This window comes from Carya illinoinensis, chromosome 1 (assembly GCF_018687715.1).
Source record: "Carya illinoinensis cultivar Pawnee chromosome 1, C.illinoinensisPawnee_v1, whole genome shotgun sequence".
NCBI classification, from domain to species: domain Eukaryota; kingdom Viridiplantae; phylum Streptophyta; class Magnoliopsida; order Fagales; family Juglandaceae; genus Carya; species Carya illinoinensis.
This window is the reverse complement of record NC_056752.1, coordinates 20,637,206-20,652,228: the sequence shown is the minus strand read 5'-3', so window position 1 is coordinate 20,652,228 and position 15,023 is coordinate 20,637,206. Positions and strand designations below refer to the sequence as shown.

Sequence of the window (15,023 nt, the reverse complement as noted above, 5' to 3'; positions counted from 1 at the left end):
AGAGACAAACGAGTTGTTTGTCGGGTCAAGTAAGAAAGTCAATTAATAAAGGTTTTGTAATTGAGAGCTTACTTGTAAAGTGATTTTCAAATAATAAAATTATTTTTTCTGGGTTTGGCTCCACATGGTTTTATCTTTAAAGAGACATTTAAATTATTTTCATTTGTAACCAATCATTATGTTATGCAAATTTATTTATTTACTTAAAGTATTTAATTGATTAAATAATCACAAGATTAAGATTTAACCAATTTGTTCGAGTGAATTGATATACAGTTTTGGGAATACATAGTGGTATATTGGGAATTTCACCATCCATTTGATATGTGAGGCAAAGCTTCAAAGCGAAATATGAGCATGAGCTCTATTTGATGGTGTGGCAAGCTGCAATTTGGATAGGCAACTATTCTTTTGGTTGCTTGACCTACAGAGAAGATCGACAATAAGTTGCTTGGCCTATAGAGGATAGCTAGGAGAGTGTATTTGAGAGAGAGAGAATGTATTTTAGAGACGGGGAAGTTGTAGCGGGGTGAGGTGAGGGAGAAAGAGAGAAAATGGGAAAGATGTGGAAAATAAAGAAGGAATATGATGCATGTTAAGTGTAGATGGAGATTTGTTACATGTCCTACGTGATCTATTGGCCAATGTTAAAATTGAGTTTTCACCCGACCGGTTGGGAGCTTCTCTCAATCAACAATAGTTTATCTATGACTGGTACTAGCATGACCAAATATGGTGGGAACTAGCTCCAATGTGGTTGGAATTGGCACCAATATTGTTAGATCTAGTGTTTGGATTGTCGCATCTGGCTAAATCTTGCATCGAAATAGTTGGACTTGGACTCTAAAGCCAACTTGACGTTGGTCAGATGGTCTGTCTTCACCATAGACACAAGGATGACGCAGGAATTATGAGCAGAAGAAAAAGTTGATTTGCTATGCTTTTATTTGACCGCGTAAAAAAAAACACAAATCCTGGTTGAAATTAAATTACTATTTTAATATTAATTTCTATTTAAATATATATATATATATATAAAAGGTTCTGGAACTTTTTGAACTCTGTTTCCAGTCTTTTTAGAAAGAAAAAAGACAAAAAGACTCGCTTGATTAGTAAATTAGTAAAATACAATAATAAGAAATTTGCAAGCAAAGGCAAAGTGACGTGGATGTATAGTGTGTTTGAAAATAAAAAAATATAGAACTACATTTTATCAATTTCGGTCCGTTTAAAGTCTCCCTCTCCATCTCCTCGAAAAATTATGCCTAAATTGCTTCAATGTCTGCGAAAATTGCTAAATATCAGGTAAGGGTCGGATTGTTTTTTAAATTTCATGTTCTTATTTCTTTTTAGAATTGTATATCTCTCTGATGCCGAAGCTTGAGCAATCGTTTTGAATTTTGACTTTCGGATTATTCTTCGTATTGGTTGATGATTCGTTTTTGTTCATTATTTTTGGGTTTTGTTCGTACTGTTCTTTGTGTGTTCTTTTGGGTGTTTAGTTTTGTGTCGTATTTGTTTATTGTTTATGCATCTTACTTAATTTTTGTTATTAGGCTGTTTTAATGCTAGATATTTTCTGACTAATTTACGTGTTTTCTACTTAAATATTGAGCATATGGATTGTCTTGGATTTGTTTCATTTGTTCCCAATTGTATGTTTGGAGGGTGAAATGGAGCACTATTTGATCTGATTTTGCTCTGAAGCCACCAAAAGGGTGAACAAAGAAGATTGAAGTGTGAGCTGTAAATATGAATTGGTAGTTCTAAGAAATTTCAATGAAAGCCTTTTAATAAGACCTGCTGAGCTGTATAATGTGCAGTGAAGCTCTTTGATTAGATTTTTTACCATGTTGCGCCAACTTATGGAGCTGATATCAAGGGGAGCTCTTAATAGCCTCTTCATATGTGAACATTAATGTAGGAAAGGAGGGAAGGGGAGGGAGAGAGGGGGAGGGGGGGGGGGGGGAGGGGTCTCTTTTAGTAATTATGCATTGAGGGGATGGGGTTTGTAGGGAATGAGGAAGCTCTTTTAGTTTCAGTTTATTGCAAGACGTTAATGAAGAAAATAAGGCAGATTATTCTAGCAGTAGTAAGTTTCGAATATGTAATTGCCTCCCCCAAATATGTAGTGGAGGAGTTACTGATAAAAAAAAAAAATCTGTAATGGAGGAATTATTATCAACCCCAAGGGGATGGCTCAAGTGGTAAGGGCCTTGGTCTTAAAAGTATGTTCCCTCAGGTCTATGATTCGAACACTTGGGTGGAAACATTTCTAGGGCCATGTTCCATTGTTTAAAAGCTGATGATCTACCTAATCTGTGTGGTTTGGGCATGTTGCATGGGTCCTGGGTTTAATTGGGTCAAAGACATGTTGCATTTGCATAGTCTCCAGGATTCCTCACCATCAAAAAGGTATGAAAATTATTATGTATTTTTGTTGATCTGGTTAAGTCGCAATGGCTTTGCATTAAAAAGATCCGACTTTGCATTAATTTTTATCTGTTAAGATATGGTGTCTTGGCTTAACAGAATTTTTCTAGTCATTGTTATATTGGTTGGATTGATGAAATGGACCATGGTGATCATACTGTGGTATGTGTGTTGATACTACTAATCTCCATTGGCACTAAAATCATTAATGCCTTCTTATTTTTTCCCTTCTCTGCTGCCTCTTCTTTTGTGGTATTTTCACTCAAGTATTACATGCTGACAGATGGTTCGTTTTACTGATCGTTTGTTTTACTATACAGGTCCGCTTTCCTAATTAATATAATTTTTTTTCTTTCTTTGTAGGTTCCTAATTGTCTTTTGAAATGGTCACTAGTAACCCTTTCTTTGGCAATGATTATCATAGTGTTGTCCTGATTCAACATTCTTCGCCATGCAATTAGTCTCAAATGATAGTAATAGGGAAGATATTTCAGAAAGCGAACCCATCCTACCTCGAACCAGCATTTTGCAAAGATCTGAAGAATCTTCATCTTCATGCGAGATTACAGCCGTGGGAGGGGAATGCGCTATTGGTGACTTACAAAGTCTTCATCTTGAGGAAAGTTGTCATCTGGTGAATACGGACCAACCACAATGCCGTATATGCCTTGATAATGGAGGTTTTTACTACCTACCATGCTCGGTATATTTTTTATTTTTCTTTTTTTGTATCTTCAGTTTACTGTCACCATTTTAGATGGTTCAAGGTGAAACAAAAGGATTTATGTGGATGCAGACCTGACTTGTGGGTGACTTGTTTGATTCTACTTTAGCATTCCCATTTCTTCCTTTTCATTTTGTACTTTTCCTTTTCCTTTCTCTCTCTTTTTTTTTTTTGGTTGTTGGGGAGAGAGAAGGTGAAGGTGGTGGGGGGGTTGTGGGCTACATAGTCTCCTTATCTTGGGTTCTTTTCATACATTTTCAGGAGAAGACTTAATTGCACCATGCCATTGCAAGGGCACCCAGAAATATGTTCATAGATCTTGTCTTGATAATTGGAGGTCAACTAAGGTGAATTATTAGTAATTCTTTCAAAATTTTTAGTTGGCATACGGGAATGTTGCTTTTGGAATCATGAGATTGCAGATAATTAAATTAAACTTGCTTATGCTGTTTATCTCATGTATTTTCAGTAGTAATTTTCACACTATTGTACTGATTTAAAAGAATAAATTTTTGTTTCCAGTTTGGAGGAACAAAACTGATTCTTTAATTCCTTTCTTGTCTCAGGAGGGCTTTGCTTTTGCTCACTGTACAGAGTGTAGGGCTATGTTCATATTACGAGCAAATGTCCCACCTGATCGCTGGTGGTTGAGATTGAAATTCCAGTTTCTTGTTGCTAGGGATCATCTGTTCATTTTTATAATTGTCCAGATGGTATGATAATTGATTATTTCATGAAGTTTTGTTAGTTATATACTTTTTTTTCATGAAAATGCTTCTATTGGAAATTCTTCAATACTGATTATTATCCGTCCAATTGGCACTTATGATCATCGATAGTGAATCTAGGTGAGTCCATTTGTTGTCTGGGAGTATGATATTCACAGACACATACTCCCAGACAACAAATGGGAAAAGAGCCTTTTTTAGAAACTCAGATGATTAGCTTTTCAAATTGTAGAAATAATTTAAAAGGGAAGGACTTCAGCAAATAAAGCTTCTAAACTACACAGTTAGGTCTATAACTTATATTCAATATGATATTCAAACACAAAACTGCTTCAGATATTCTTTTTCCCTGGTCCTTAATTTTTAAGACAATGCTGTCTTATGTGGACTGTTAGTTATTTAGCCGATTTACTTAAAAAAAAAAAAGTTATTTAGCCAATTTGTACATTTAGTACCGATATCGGAAGATCTGTATCTTTATGAAGACAACACACAGTCAATCCTTGTGCACAATCAATATCAAGTCTGTGGTAAGAATACTAACAGCAACGTGAACTATGGATATATGCTGCCCGAATGATCTAACAAATTTGGGAATGGAATATCCTTGACTTGTTGAGTCCCAAATATCATAAAATTTGACCTAGTTTCTGTTGGATTTAAAGGTCAGGTTAGCTGCTTTAGGAAACTGGATTAAACTACCTTGCCAGGAATTATACAATCTTTTTGGAGCCTGCTAATTCCTTGTGCTCTGACTCCTGGTGTTGATTACATTTCTTCTAAGTTGAATACACAAGTTGCAGTTCATTTTATTTCTACATGTTTCTTCTTTTTCAAAACCCTTTACTGGTTTCTCATTTCGGTTTTTCTTTTTCTAGTTTATAGGATTTTACGCTCTTTTTTCTATACTAGGTTAGTTGTATCTCATGTATATGCCTGAACGCCTTCTTTGGTCATTTAAAATACTTAACTTACTCATTAAAGAAATTATATATTCTTCCCAGTTTCTCGCATATTATTATTAATCAGTTATCATTTTGTTCTTCAAGTATCATGGGCTTCTAACATGCAATGTCCATTTTGTTTTAATTCACATTGATCTAGAATAAATGGTTTGATTAGATATTGGAATAGATTTCTAGAATAATTGTTCAATAAAATTTTTGAATATATGCTTTTAACAGATTGTGGCTTTATTGGGGGTACTTGTATACAAGTTTTATGGAGATGAACTTAGGGAAATGTTTGGATATGAAGAACACCCATATGGATTTTATGCAATGGCTGGTACGCTCACTCTCGGCTGTCAAGTTCTCTCTCTCTCTCTCTCTCTCTCTCTCTCTCTCTCTCTCTCTTTCTCTCTCTCTCTCTCTATGACTGGGCATTTCCATAATGCATAGTGATTTACTTAATCCAATAAAAGCAGTCTTCCTTTGGAGCCAACCCTAATTTAGTTGGGATATGGGCTTAGCTGAGTTGGGTCGCCTTTAAAATAAAGTAAGGCTTAAGTTTTTTGAGATGTTGTATTCTATCAGAGTAAGGCAACAAGGCATGGATAGCATATGTTGGATCCCTTCCAAAAAAAAATTAAGTTTTGGGGTTAAATACTAAAATAGCCTGTGTCATTTGCTTGTGGACAGATGAATCCCAATAATCTAATTTTGAACATTTTATTATATATATACATTCAATTGTGATCAAATTAGTCCATTTGTTAGTACAAAATTAATAATTTGTTAAAATGCCACTTCAGCCCCAATGGTTGGGTGCTACATGTCTAAAAAATAAAAAATGAAAAAATCATTTAAAAAACAAAAAATTGGAAAAAAAAGGAAGGAAAACACTATGGCCACCGCTGGCCCAAATTTTTTTTTTTTCATTTTTTCTTTTTCTTAATGATTAAGAAAATTTTTTTTTAATATTATTATAATTTTTTTATATTTTTTTTAAATGTTTAAAACTATTAAAAAATGATTTGAAAAAAAAAAACAAAAAAAATAAAAATTTTTTTTTGCCTAACGGTGGCTCCCAGCGGGAGCCACCAACGGTGACTGTAGCAGTGTCCAAAAAAGGAAAGAAGAGACTAGATTGTAGAACCATTGTAACACCCCCTTCCCGCAGGCTAGAGATGTCACGTGTTTTTAGAAAAATAACCACATGAGATATCATTTTTTATAAAATAAAATAAGATTCGCATTTATTTCAGAAAATTATTATTTAATAAAAAACATGTCTCCAAATAAGATTAAATGAAGCAACTGAATAAAATTTATGTCATAAAAATAATTTATTCTAAGAAGTCTGGAATTTAATCAACTGTTGCATCTAAGGCTGGCCTACTTGCTCATCATTATGCTTACCTGGGGTGGTTTAAAAACATAAAACAAACTAAAAATAGTCGATGACTCAGTAAGAAACCCATCATAACGTAAACATACTTAAAATAAGATTTTTCATAAAATATTTCATGCTGAGAATTTAAAATCATGATCAGTCATATGCATGGTTATGTCAGGCATGACTTTCTTGAAATCATTGGACTTATCATGTTGGCCCACACACTTAACTCGGTGTGTAATGTTGTGCAATGGCCCCACATCCTGCGGCCGCAAAGGAAGCCGCTAATAGCATTTTAGCATATTATGGTGGACCACGTTTAGCTCCGTGGCTTGCACATCCACCTATAAATTGCATTAGTACCATGCATTTAATGGCCAATTTTATTAACTTTTCAGAGCTTATCTTACACTTAATCTTACGAAAGCTTACGTCTCTTATGGAACATGAGATTCATGAGATGTATAATATATACATAACTATAATATGTAGAATGAAACATGATGAATGACGTGCTTGTGAATATCATGACATGCATGGTACTTAAACATTAGCTTCCAAAGAACCGGCTTTAATAATAATATGTATAACTAGCTAGCGTATGCTAATCTTAAGTTATGATCAAGTTACTTACCTCGTAGTACTAATCCAATATTTCTAGAGTGAAGCTGATTTCCTATAGATCAAACAAGTAATTTCTATAGGTTCTCGGACAGCCGGTTGGTTGATTTCCTAGGGTTGGCTTAAGTGGTAAAGGCCTTGGGCTAGGGGGTATGCTCCTCCCAGGTCTAAGGTTCAAATCTCATTGGGTGCAAACAATCTTTAGGGGCCATCAGACTGGAGGATTTTCCCATTGAATTACTTGAGATGCATTTGCGGGAAACTCCTTGCTGAGGTTCTATGCCCCGGGGATTAGTCGGGACGCTGTTCTCAGACACCCGGTGTCAATATAAAAAAAAAAACAAGTAATTTCTATAAAAATTTAAATGCAGTCTCCTTTGAAAATTGGTTTTGTACAAAGGATATTACAAGTCTTTATTGTAATTGAATGGAAAGTCTGAACACATTTATGATTTATAGACTAGGTAATTTCCTTCCCACCAATCAAGACTGGTTTGACTTGTTACTTTAACGGTTGCTTTCTATTTAGAAAAGCAATTACAAGTAGAAAGGGCAGGAATTTAAATAACCGGGGTTGGTGAGAACCACTACACACTTGAGGAAATAAAGAAAAAGCTGTATTTTACTTGCACAATAAAGCAAAACTCTTTTGGTGGGGAAAGAGCAAGTAAAACGGAAAAAGGGAAAAGCAGGATTTGAAAGCCGCGTGCCCAAGCTTACAAATAAAATATTTGAACCCAGTGCTATTTGGTGAGAGAGAGAGAGAGAGATGAGAAAAGAGGAAAGAGAACTCGAGAGAGGGAAGATCTTACTGAGAGGAATAGAGTTGTGCGATAGAGTAAATGATCGAATAGAGGGCGACGGAACAGATCTGGGGCTGGGGCGAAAATGTCACGAGGGATCCTGAAGGTTCGGAGTGGCGAGGGCTCGATGGAAGGAGGTCGGCCGATAGTTTCTATGGCTACCTGAAAGCTCCAACGCCCGTTGTTGTTTCTTGGTTGTTTCTGGTGAGGTGGCTTGGCTGGGAAAAATATATGGTGTCTCAATTTGTGATGGTTCATTTGGCTGTGGGTGGTTTGTTGTTGTGTTTCCGGATTGTAGGGGAGGAGATATATAGATGGAAGAAATTTGTTGAACGTGTTCAATTCGAAGTCAACCACTTGCTTCTGTAAGATGAAGAGCCAATCATTATCATTGAGAAGAGGAAAGGTGACGGACGTAGGGGGTTTGTTTTGAAAGTGTAGGAGGAGAACTCTAATAAATATGTGTAATTGGATAATGCGATAGTTGTGGAATTTGGGAGTGAGTTAAATGTGTAGAATTTATCGAATAAACGGCTAAGATTTTAAGAAGCGGAAGAGTTTTAGTTAAAACTTGATAGTAAATTTCAAGAAGAATTTGATCAATAGATTTGGATTCAAACTCAGTAGAATCTAAAACGATAATTTAAAATGAAGAAAATTCTATCCATTAATAAAAATATTATTTAGAATTAAAAATGTATAATAAATAATACCAAACTAACGTTAATTTTTAATTTATTGTCCAAATTTATTTATTTATTTATTATCATTATCTTCTGAGCTGGATGTTACAATCATGTAGGGCTTGCATGCGACCCAATCCATGCCTGGGTGCCACCCAGGCATCTCCTATGCAAGTTGGGCCACCCTTTGGCACAACCTAGGTGTTGCCTTGGTCAGCACCTAGGCATCATACCCAGGCAATCCATATGCCATTTTTTTCCTGATATTTTTAACTCTTTAAAATGATTTTTAAATTTTTTATTTTTGTATGACATGTGATACCTAGTCATTGATGCTGATGGGACATTTTAATGAATTATGAACGGTATGCTAATTGAAGGATTGGAACAATCAAAGTTGAAATTATAATGAGTAAAATTTCAACTTTGATTAGAACAATTGGGAGTAGTGGTGTTTGTGGATAAAACATTGCATTTCAATGGCTAGATTCTCTATTTTGTGAATGGCAACTTGGTTGGCATTTTCAATAGTTCCCGTGGATTGGACAATGAGATCATTTGTCTCCTTTTCTTTTTGTATTAGTTATGGATGCTATGAGTCGAATGATTGAAGTGGCGGTGGAAGGGAGTTTTTTGTCAAGTTTCTTGGTGGGAGATGAGTCTTGGAGCAGCATTATAGTCTCACATCTTTTGTTTGCAAATGACACTTTTAATTTTTAGTGAGACCAATCAGGATCATCTCCGTTCTTTGAGAGCCCTTTTGTTATGTTTTGAAGTTGTTTTTGGGCTTAGAATTAACTTATATAAGTCTGAAATTGTTCCAGTGGGCATAGTTTTGAATTTTTTGGATTGGCTAATATTTTGGGACGAATGGTATCTTCGTTACTTATGAGATATATTGGTCTTCATTTGGGTGCTCCTCACAAATCTGTTACAATTTGGAATGGGGGTGATAGAGAAAATTGAGAGGAGGTTAGCTGGTTGGAATAAGTTATACTTGTCAAAAGGGGGAATAGTTGTCTTGATAAAGAGCATGTTGTCTAATCTACGAAATATATGTGCGGGGTGGCAAATAGGATTGAGAGGATATTTTGGAATTTCTTGTGGGATGGTATTGGAGGAAAGGAAGTTTCACTTGGTTAGTTGGAATAAAGTTTGTTCCCCGGTCTCTGGTGGAGGTTTGGGGGTGCGAAATTCGAAGCTCTTTAATAAAGCTCTTCTTGGGAAATGGCTTTGGAGGTATCATATTGATAGGGATGCATTATGGAGAAATATTGTGGATGTTAAATTATGGGAGGATGTGGGGAAGTTTGCATTCTGATGAAGTTAGAGGAGCGTATGGGGTGAGTTTTGTTAAAGTCTATTCGGATGGGATGGGGAGAATTTGCCAGACATATTAAATACAAAGTGGGGGTGGGACAAAGATTAATTTTTGGCATGATATTTGGTGTGGGGATTTAGCTCTTAAGAATATATATCCCAATCTTTTTAGGATTGCTAGATATTAAGATGCTGCAGTGGCTGATTCCTTTTTGTTTTTTTAATAATAATCTTTATTGAAATGTGCAATTTATTAGAGATGTGCATTATTGGGAAGTAAATGTAGTCTCTGATTTTGTTGGAAGATTATATGATATGAGGATTGGTTAGGGAAGGGAGGATGGTCTGCAGTGGTTGCATGCTTTGTGGAGAGATGTTATTGATTCCAATTATGGGAGATGCTTAGGGAGGTTTGTATTCCAATGAAGCTCAAGAAGCTTATGGAGTACGGTTGTGGAAAAGCATAAGAAGTGGTTGGGGGTAATTCTCTAGACATACTAGATATGTGGTGGGTGATTGGCTCTAGGATCACATTATGGCACAACAGATGGTGTGGAGACAGGCCCTCAATTTTTTTCCCAGTAGTTTTTAGTATTGTGCATCAGCAGTGGGCTTCGGTGTCTAAGTTAAGGGTAGTTGCTGGTGCCGAGGATTGGGAGGTTGATGCCTTCATTGAATTTTTCAATTTGATTTATTCTACAGGTGTAAGCAATGAGAAGGTTGATAAGACATGTTGGATCCCTTCTAAGAAAGGAAAGCTCGTACGCACTTGTTACAAAGCCATGACTATTTAGAACAATGACCCTTTTTCGTGGAGTATTTGGAAGAGTAGGGCACCTATGGAAGTTGCATTCTTTGTTTAGACAGCTTCCCTCGGTAAGATTTTGACCACTAATAACTTGAGAATACGCCGGATTATAACAGTTGATTGGTGTTATGTGTAGAAGAGGTGGTGAATCAGTCAATTATTTGCTACTTCATTGTGAGGTTGCCAGAGTTATATGGGACGACCTTTACTAGAGTTGGTATGGATAATGCCCAGGAGGTTGGTTGATCTTCTAGCCAGTTGGAGATGTATTTATGGTAATCCCCAAATTGCAGCAGTGTGGAAGATGGTGCATGCAGAGGGAGAGGATTGACAAGCTTTGAAGATTGGGATGCTCATTGAAGAACTCAGAAGACTTTTTCAAAACACCGTTTATTTGGGCTACAACTATATATTTTAATGGAGTTAGTTTTAATGAGCTTCTTGTATCTATATCTCCTAATTGGGCATTTTCTCTTGCATGCTGCCTGTTTACTGGGGCCACGTCTCTTTCTATGAGTCAATAACATTTGATTCTTATATAAAAAAAGGTTAAGAAGAGGTGTTATTTTGTGGAAGCGTAACTTCCCCTTTCTCTTGGGGAGAATTATTCTAAAAGTTACAGTCTTAAAAGAAATCAATAATTTTTGGGTATTAATGTAGGCTCTAAAATAAGTGATAGCCTTCCTCCTTGCAAATTCTCTCCATTCCCCTGGAATGAATTTAGAACTCTTCAAGTTTGGAAGGGAGAGAGATGACTAGGCTACAAAGTCTGGCACATAGCATGCTGCCTTACTGTATGTGATTATTGAATGCTCTATGCTGCTGAAGATGCGTATAATGAGTTAAACTTCATGAAGTTTCTGGACCAATATTTGAAATTAAGAACTATTCTGAAGACTTGGTTCATGTTCTATTGAATTTTACTTGTGTGGAAATACGTATATATTTAATTTTTTGGTATTAATGTTGCTGTTATTGTATTTATTGATGCACTGGTAGGCCTCCTTGTAAAAGTATTGCAGTAAACTGGATCTGTTCAATTTTCCATTATAATTATCCTTACCAATGTTCTTTATAGCTCAATCAATTTTTTACTTGTTCTTTTTTGCATTTATAATCAATTTTATTGTTTTAACTGGGAGATTCAATTTACTAACTTGATATCATGCAGTTTTAGCCATCATTTTGGTGGGTTTGCTCTATGGTTTCTTCATAGCTATAATATGCGGTCAGAGGATCAATCAACGCCATTACCATGTTCTTGCCAAACAAGAACTAACAAAGGTATGATATCTCATTTGCTCGGTGAATAATGTATTAATACCTTTGAAATAATCAGTGTTCTTCCTTCTTTTTATCGTCTTTCCCTCTCTTATGGTTGCATATTAATTATCTCTCTCTGTTTGTTTTTGTTTAAGTAATTGCATGTAAATTGTCTTGTTGCCTGTAGTCTGATATTTTATTTTTCTGTTATATTTGTGAGGATTTATCCTTTACTAAGGTGGGAAACTAGTTAACCTTCCCTTGTGGCACCATATTCCTGTAGGATTTAGGAATGCTACATTATAACATTACGTAGCACAGGGTGATAAGAGATCCAAAAACATTAGAACCTCAAAACCATGACTGTTTTGAAATCATAATGTGGAATGTAACAAAGTTCAATAAAATGAAACTAAACCTAATCCTCAAAATCCTCATGGCATCAAATCCAAAACTTAAAACAACTGTGTTGGATACATGCTACAACTATAAACTCAACCAGGGCATGGTCTCCACTACTGGCTCGGGCCTGCCTACTTAATCTCATCATCGTTACCTAGGACATTTAAAACATAAAAATGAAAATGAGCAGAATACTCATTAAATGGTACATTTATACAGTAGAATAATTTTGAATCAGGTTTTATCTTTGAAAACATAATATTTCCACACATATCATAAAATTTTTTTTTTTAAACCTTTACTTACTATGCTCAACACATTAATATTTATGAATGTAAACATCCAAGGACCACAACTTCTCAATGTCCTTCAGTGTGACTAGCCTGCTTATTTTCATCATTTGCACACATTTATCTCATCATTGGACATTGTGTGACTGCTGGAATCTTCTTATTTTTCATATCGTCTGGATTCTGGGATATTTATTTGGAAACAATAGTTTAATAGAAAAGCAACCTGTGGAGCAACTTGCAGAGATGTCTACTTGTTCCTTATGTCATAGCCAGTTGAAGTTTATTTGTTTCAAGCTGGGTTTGTATGACATATGCTTCAGCTTGAGGGGGAGTGTTAGAGGGCATAACTTTATCGAGCATACAGCATGAGGGGAAACTGTTTAATGTTAGCTACAATATATATAATGCAATCATAAGAGGGTAGGAAAAGATTTTCCCTCCTTCTGGATCAACCATGTCACTTTCATGAAGAATTTTCATGTCTTTTCTCCCTAAATCCTAACTTCTACAGCTTCAAAGCATTTTACTTTTAAATGTCATTTCTTTTGACGGTTTGGATAATTTTTTAAAATCAGGAGTATGTGGTAGAAGACCGAGAAGAGAATACAAATGTCCCTGAACTCGACCCTAGCCATGTGACAGAGCTCAAGATGTTGGGTCTCTATTAACTTGAAAGTCTGTACCCCTGCTTAATTTCTGGTGAGCATCTTTATCTTCTATGTACTTTATATAAATCTCTTCTCCTCTTTTTGAGATGCGGTGTAATACAAAGATCAAATATATGCTTTTTTAATCTGTCAATAGTTCCATTTTGCATCTATATACATTTCAGGTCTCAATCATTGATTCTTCTTTCTCAAAGTCGAGAGCAAAATGCACAAGGAGGAAAATGTGCTTTTTGAGTGTCGCTTGCAGTGTTGCAGAGAGTATAAATTCACAGAAATAAATTTATATTCACTTTATTTTTTTTTTTCATATTTTCATTATATTGAACATGATATTAATATTTTCCCACTGCCGTTTATTTCCTTATTATCATCTGCACTCCCATGTAGTTAGATCTGTCTCTTTACTGGAGTTCAAAAACAAAGATAACAGAACCAAATGCATTCTGTTTGTTTGTTATCTGCTTCTTTTAAGGAATATTGCTGGAAGTGTTAAGAAAAGCAATTGGTGGGAGTTGAGGGCTCTAAAAGAGTTGGGTGTAGAGAGGGCAGCTATAGATGATTGCGGAATTGAAGCCTGTAAAGTAAAATTTTCTGGAAAAGTAAGGATGAACATAGATTTTCCCAAGAGTCTATTTCAGTATAAATTCAATTAAGCCAAACAATTGATCTAGTTTGGTGTGAATGTTTCTCTCTACGGCCATGTTTTCATTAGACAAATTCTCTTTGAGAAATTTAATCAAGTGTCTCTTTTCAATTATTATGTATTTGTATATGTTTGCTTAAATCCATTTCAACTTACTCATGCTAAATGCAGTAATTGTCTTTGTTGCACATAACTGGTTCAGGCTATTTGTTTTGGAAATCAATTCATCTTGAGTACTTTGATCAAGAGGTTTCTTTATGTTTCAGGTGATATATGGTAAAACTTTCGATGTTGCCACCAACTGAAAAGAATCCACAATAAAACTTAGGAATTGCTGAAACTGACTTGATTGAAAAGCATCCACTTCAAGATCAACTTCAGAAAGAATGCCAATTTACAAACTACAGCGAGAAAGGGGTCTTAAAACGATTGAAAGCAATGAAACCCAGAGAGTAAACAAAGTAAATGCCATCTGTCTCGTTATCTCTTACACACACACGCACATCTCGTTTTATTGTTATTTTCTTCTTAAAGATACATGTATTATTACGTGTACATGTAAATTTGACATCCCTTGTGTTGTAGTTTTTATTTTATTTTATTTTATTTTAACCAATGCAAGCTATAGATTGTCGTACAGCTTGGATTCAACCTAAATTTTGTTCTTCGTATATTTTTCAAAGAATTTCTTTCATATGACCTGTTCTCAAAGTGTATCTCACACGGATTTTATTCATTTAACATCATCATTCACTCTCTAGGCCTCTCTCTCTCCTCATTTACACATTTTAATGGATTTTAAGATTCTCTTTACCATCTCTTTCTTTTAACATTTTTATGTCCGACATCTCTCTCTCTCTCTCTCTCTCTCTCTCTCTCTCTCCGGACCACCGACATCTCTCTCTCTTTATGTAATCTGAGGAGATTTTCTTGTTTCATTAATAACGCTACCTACAATTGTGAAGTATGTAAGTTCTGTACAGTTGTTTTGAAAAAAAACAAGGTTTACTATTAAAAAATTAATTTTATTTTTTATGTGGGTTTTATTTTTATTCATTTTTTTTAAAGCGATTGTGCGATGTTCTCTTACATCCACGCCCCACACCTATGCGCACACAGTGGGTGACAAGTTTGGACAAAGAAGCTGAGAGATTGTAATGCTGCCAGGATCCTTTGATATTCCAAATTTTATATCAGTATTTTGGAACTTGTTTAAAGGTCTTTTGTGTTAATGCACCATAAATTGATATCTTGAAAACTCCACAGTAATAGCGTAAGGTGAGGTAATAGAATCATG

At 35.3% G+C, this 15,023-nt stretch overlaps 1 protein-coding gene across 4 annotated transcripts; it reads left to right on the top strand.

Moving 5' to 3' along the window:
• The first annotated feature begins 1,097 nt into the window (after nt 1–1,097).
• LOC122313036 (E3 ubiquitin-protein ligase MARCHF3) lies at nt 1,098–14,422 on the top strand. Of its 4 annotated transcripts, XR_006243263.1 has the most exons (9): nt 1,098–1,305; nt 2,797–3,113; nt 3,419–3,504; nt 3,724–3,870; nt 5,070–5,172; nt 11,629–11,741; nt 12,991–13,114; nt 13,556–13,682; nt 13,993–14,422. XR_006243263.1 is itself a non-coding variant. In XM_043127747.1 (8 exons), exons 2-7 carry the CDS (start codon nt 2,885–2,887, stop codon nt 13,081–13,083), a joined length of 771 nt encoding a protein of 256 aa, XP_042983681.1. In that variant the 5' UTR covers nt 1,098–1,305; nt 2,797–2,884; the 3' UTR covers nt 13,084–13,114; nt 13,248–13,540. The 4 variants fall into 4 exon arrangements, 3 of the variants coding, with proteins under 3 accessions (XP_042983681.1, XP_042983690.1, XP_042983671.1); XM_043127747.1 differs by lacking the exons at nt 13,556–13,682; nt 13,993–14,422 and adding an exon at nt 13,248–13,540; XM_043127756.1 differs by lacking the exons at nt 13,556–13,682; nt 13,993–14,422 and adding an exon at nt 13,220–13,540.
• The last annotated feature ends 601 nt before the right edge of the window (nt 14,423–15,023 follow it).